Source organism: Polypterus senegalus, chromosome 12, assembly GCF_016835505.1.
Source record: "Polypterus senegalus isolate Bchr_013 chromosome 12, ASM1683550v1, whole genome shotgun sequence".
NCBI lineage: Eukaryota > Metazoa > Chordata > Cladistia > Polypteriformes > Polypteridae > Polypterus > Polypterus senegalus.
Genome location: NC_053165.1, coordinates 120,292,381 through 120,298,380, shown reverse-complemented (window position 1 = coordinate 120,298,380; position 6,000 = coordinate 120,292,381). Strand labels below are relative to the sequence as shown.

Below are 6,000 nucleotides of genomic sequence, written 5' to 3'. Positions count from 1 at the left end.
TTGAGGTTAACAAAATATGTCAGTGTGTTTTTGGCCTTCACTGCATTAAGACCTTAACTCATATCACTCTTTTATATTAATTATTAATTAAATATTTATTTATTCATTTATACAGTCTCTTACAGTGCCATCTAAGCAACATTAGCTGAAGTTTATCTTTATTTCTTGTAACCAGATGCTACATGGAATTAAAACAAGATTTATTTAAATGTATTTAAGTGTGTGCTCTTAAACATCTACTCTTGCATGCTAAACCGCTCATGAGTTTAAGTGGAACACTAGCATAACTGTCAGAAAAAATAAGCACAGCAGAGAGAAACAAAAATTTGTATTAGTGTCTTTAACTGAAGTTTTTATATGTATCTTCACTTTGTAGTACATGGTATGAACTGCATTTTAAAGATATTTGTTAAGGATTGCCTCTTTGAAGAAGGTTTTGGTGTTGCCTCTGTTGCTGCTATTAACCAATAAAAGTTCATGTTTGAGAAAAGGAACCTGTATTTTGGTTTCTTGCCAGATTTTTTGCATCAACATTGGCATTGTTTCCCCTCAGTAAACAATATACCACTGTCTTTTTATATTTTCAGTCTATAAGTCAATAACTGGATGTACTTTTCAAGAAGGTTTTAATCCTGTAAAATGTAGAACTAAAGTGCCAAACACAACCAATGTGGTGGGTGTTTTGGTCATTTGGATTAAGTTATCTAGTAAAGGTAAAAACAGAATTTTTCAGCATTACTCTTCAACTTTGTCTTAGAAATGTTCTGATAAATCTGATGAAAGTGCAGCTGGGAAAGTGATTCTATTACTAATGTATGAAGGATTGTTTGAATTTATTGGTACTGGGAAAGTTTAAGAAGTAAAAAGGTTTGTGTACAAGGTCAACATAGTGAGTTATCTTTATCAGTGAGTCTTGTACCATTTGTTTGAACACATTTTTATAGATTGTGGTCTGCTTAACTGTTCAGGTTATTTTCAAGTGATTTTGATTTTAAAGGTTAATTTTCACCTCCATCACACTTCAAAAATGCTAGCTGTGATCCACCAAGCAATAGTCATTTTGGTGCAATTCCAGTTAAAACCCTGATATAGTTTGTTTTAATAAACTGCACTCTTAACCATCAGTAAATCTCACTGTACAGCACATTGTTATTCATTATACAGTAGATCAAGTTTGCTTCAGCAACTTTGCTGGCAAAAACATTGTTTTTGGCTCTCAATTGTAACAGCATAATGCAACCATCAGTGACAAATATAATGAATTTTTCAGATGGGTCAATGATGTGGCTGATAAGTATGCAGTTTTTCTTTCTTGTGCTGTTGTCCTCGTTCGCAATATAATACTAGATAATGTTTCTTGGCAGCAAGTTCTGTGAAGTAGCAGTATGCATCTGAAAAAAAGACTGTTGTGCTTTCTCTGGGTGCCTTTTTAAAATATTTTAATTTGAAAATTCTGAAGCCAATATTTCATTAAGAGGAATACACAAATTCTGCCTGCTTAATTCTATTGAAGTACATTTGTATGTCTGAAATATATTACTTACCCCTAAATAAATTCAACTACAGCACAACATTCATTGATTAAGATAATGCTACAGGTTATCAATGATATAGCATCACAGTTAACTTCAGTATTTATTGAAATGTCTGATGCTTTTATGACATAACTCACTTCATAAACCTGGAATCTTGTCGTCTTTCATACAGATTTGTTAATCAATATGTAAAAATGTCTTCAGATAGTTGAAACTTGGACTATGCTTTTATTTTTATCTTTTAAAAAGATAATTGTGCTTATGTATTTGTTTCTCAAAAGTCATTCAAATAATTTTATTAATATTCCATATTTTACCCAGAATCATGTTTTTAAATATCAGTTTAACATTTTGTTTATTTGGTGGATAAACTGACCATTGTCTTCTTAGTCTAAAATTGATGTACTGAAATTCTTTTTTTTTTTTTTCTTCAAACTAAACATATGTAATTTTTGCAGCTCAGGACGTGATCAGCTTGAGTGCCAGGGAAGTATTCAAGACAAAATCACAGTATGCGCAACTGATGACTCCTATCAGATGACCCGGGAGAGGGTTTCCCAGGTGGAGAAAGAGACTTGGAGTAGATCAGCAATAGAAATTAAGCCAAGCTCCACATATCGAAGTAAGTGAGATGTCCAGCACTACAAAATTAAGCTTATATTTTGATCTTAGTCCATAGTGGGTTTTAACAGACAGACAGAGAAAAAAGAGAGGTGCCACATGGTCACAGTTCTGGTGACTTATAGGTTAACTTTCCACTCAATTTCTTCATAGGAATTCTTCAGTATTATAAATGTTCATGCTTGTCAGTCTAAAACAGGGGTGAACAAACTACAACTTGTGAGCTACATTCGGCTCATGTCATGGGCTTGGACCAGCACATTAACTTATTTTAGAAATATCAAATACTCCTGTCATCTTCAATGTTCTTAACACTATTCTACAGTAAGTTTATTAAGCTACCATGTGATGTCATCCAAAAAAAAATTTAATAAACTGAGCATTTACTCTATGACTAAGGACAGTATGTAGCACTGAATTAGGTATATTTATACCTTCTAGCTTGTCTTTTTGTGAACAGCTGATTTTATTACTAATTTGGTTGGTTGTGGACCCTCCTGGAAGCTGAGCTTCAGTTGTGACTCCAGGTCTTTGCACTGATCAGTATTAAGAACACAATTTACTAATGTGAAAGAAGTAAGTTAGAAGGAAATCAATGTATTTCTGTACTTTAATCTTTTTGTTTGAAGAGGCAAGGAATGAGATCACTTAACTGGCAGCGGCATCCCAACCATGCCTTTGTGTAATTTGTGTGTTTTCAGATGAGTTTGAAGAGGTAGATAGTCAAGTTTTCCAGGTGAGCTCATTTCAGTTTTGGTACAGAACTCAATTTGTTTTTCTCCATTATTTTTTTAACTTTACAGTATTCTGTGTCAACTACAACAAGCAAAGCCTGTTTATCTTCTTATTTTTATAAATAAATTTGAGACAGAAGTGTGAACGTTGACATATGTACAGCTCAAGCCGCCGTTATTCATAGTGAATCTGAATCTCGCTTTCAGGACTTTAAGTGCTGAAAGATATGTCTTTTGCAGTTTTTCACCACTGAAAGTTCAACCTCCCACTGCATTATTAATCCTTGGACTTCTTAATAGATGAATATCTTGAGAACATAATGTGCAGTCTCGGATGCACAGTTAAATTTAAGTAGGGTTGATGCCATTAAACTTTATTTAAAAAAAAATAATTTTGAAGTCAGCCAAATCTAAATTGGAAACCAGCGTAAAGACTTAAAGCATACTTTCTAGTTCTAGCTATCATTTTTACAGAGGCATTTTTTATTGTGCAATAAGTTACTGAAAAAAATATTAAATAAAAAAAAACCTTGTTAACAATTAGAACAGCCTGTGAATAACACATTTCAGTAGTAACTTTTACAAGAAAGAAAGTAATAAATGACCTTATTATTCACCACCATATCTAGAGACCATCTTAATTTTGATATATTATAAGTTAGAAAAAAACAGGTTTAATAGTGTTACAGTGTGTTTAAAAAGATAGACTGGGGTGAAAGATAATTATAACTTGCATGCTGATTCAACATAAAAAAATGTTTGCAGACAAATTTAAAAAGTAACCAAACATTGCTTCTGTCTGTATCATTCCAACCAATTAATAACACTTCTTTTTTTCTCAGTTTTTAAAGAAAAGTAGTAATTTTCCATCTCCTCTTATTGGCTCACTGACACAGTTAAGAACACTGTAGGAGAAATTACATTTGTGTTTCCCCAGTTTTAATTTTGCAGTTGCTATATTGATTAATTCAAATTACTTATTTTTTTATATCCATTTAAATTAGTTATTGATTTATTCAAATTATAGTGAACGTTTTTGGATTGAATGTTTAGGTGTGAATTAATTGTTATTACTGATGCACTAAAAATTTTCTTTATCATTTCGTTATATTACTTATTAAGACTTAATTTCTTACGAAGGCCATTATGATCTTGTATTTTATTGTAGTGTGTCAAGATCAGATTATTGATTGTAACTGTAAAAAAATATGAAATTTCAGAACTAGCGGCTCTACCAGTCTAAATGGGTTGAAATAATTAACATAGACCTCAGCAGAGATTGCAAAGAAGTGTGTCTGTCTGATTGCTGCATCTTGGCAGCATATTTGGTACAGGATTTGTAAAAGCATTGCTAATAGTTTTGATGCACCATTTGTTTGATAGCAGGGTCATTGCAACTGTTCAGATACACATGTGCTTGTCCTTTTATTAAGGTGGATTTAGAAAGCAGTCCAAAAAGATGTAATCTGTGACAAGATGAATCTTGTTTATCAGTCATTTAGAAAGTCTTTCTTCTGAATTATAGGAAGCTGAGCTGGAGTGCTTGTCCCCATTGCCAAAATACTGATTTGATTAGTTATAATGAGACAGGGCAGAGGTCAATGCCTTTTTTTTTTTTGTGAGGCAGTTTGTCTTTCCCATGGCTAAACCATGCCTCCTGACTAAGCTACATGAGAACTAATGCCCTGCCAGAAACTCAGAGCTGGTTTTAAAGAATGTCTTTTAAAATAGTAGTCATTGTGATTCCCAGCACCCTAGATTTTCATAGGCTTCTTATAAGATTCAAGAGAAAGAAAATGCATCAGTAAAATTACAATGTATCATAGTAAACAATTTAGTTGCAAGCGGGAAGAGAAATTACATTGTTTAGACATTTTATAGTGGCTTGCTAAACAACAACACTTCACTTTATACAGCACCTTTTTGTGCAGTGGTCATCCTGAAGCACTTTACAAGCTTGAGTTGGAGGACATTTTCTGCCAAGTCGTAATCAACAACATCCCTTCCTGGAGTGGATACATGTATGCATGTTCATAGAAGTGTTTTTTTTTGCAGACTTCCAGCATATGCTGCATTTTCCATCCATCCATCCATTTTCTAACCTGCTGAATCCGAATACAGGGTCACGGGGGTCTGCCGGAGCCAATCCCAGCCAACACAGGGCACAAGGCAGGAACCAATCCTGGGCAGGGTGCCAACCCACCGCAGGACACACACAAACACACCCAGCACACACTAGGGCCAATTTAGAATCGCCAATCCACCTAACCTGCATGTCTTTGGACTGTGGGAGGAAACCGGAGCGCCCGGAGGAAACCCACGCAGAGAACACGGGAGAACATGCAAACTCCACGCATGGAGGACCCGTTAAGCGAACCCGGGTCTCCTAACTGCGAGGCAGCAGCGCAACCCCTGCGCCACCGTGCCACCCTGCTGCATTTTCAGTTCTGTAAATACCTTTTATGTTTTTTACAATATACCAATGACTGTTTTCTATTTAATCACTCAAATAAACTGTTGTTCAAAAGTGGGATTAGGTCATTTTCTGCTTCTTGGCATAAATTCTTGAATTATGTACTGACAAATCTGTGCAGATTTGTGTATGCATTGCTTTTAGGTTTACCAGAGGTGTGTATTATACTAGCCCAGTGAATATTATTACAACATTAATGCTTTTTTTCAGTATAGGTTTTTCAAGTTCATTTAGACATTGCAGTATAAGGAAGAGTGACATGGCAGAATTATTGGCTTTGACAATAGGTGTAGCTATCGGTAAAATTACAAATGTGGATTCAAGTAGATTATCTATAAATAAAATATGGTATACAAATATAGTTATTTTTTGTCCTCCAGTGAATTATAGTAATGTACATTGATGAAACAAGGTTTGTGTTTTACCACTTATTTGAATGTTGCAGCAGATTATTTCTGTTGGACTAATTTGTCTTTTTATTTGTCCATTGATAAACATCCATCCATCCATTATCCAACCTGCTATATCCTAAGTACAGAGTCATGGGAATCTGCTGGAGCCAATCCTAGCCAACACAGGGCGCAAGACAGGAAACAAACCCTGGGCAGGGCGCCAGCCCACTGCAGCATTGATAAAC

General features: G+C 34.6%; 1 protein-coding gene across 1 annotated transcript in view; it reads left to right on the top strand.

Annotated features, from left to right (window-relative positions):
• Window positions 1–6,000, top strand: part of LOC120541566 (RNA polymerase II elongation factor ELL2) — a 124,996-nt gene that overhangs the window by 63,145 nt on the left and 55,851 nt on the right. Inside the window, exon 4 of the mRNA XM_039773321.1 lies at window positions 1,994–2,157. Within this exon, the coding sequence (XP_039629255.1) occupies window positions 1,994–2,157 (164 nt within the window). The remainder of the gene's footprint in view (window positions 1–1,993; window positions 2,158–6,000) is intronic.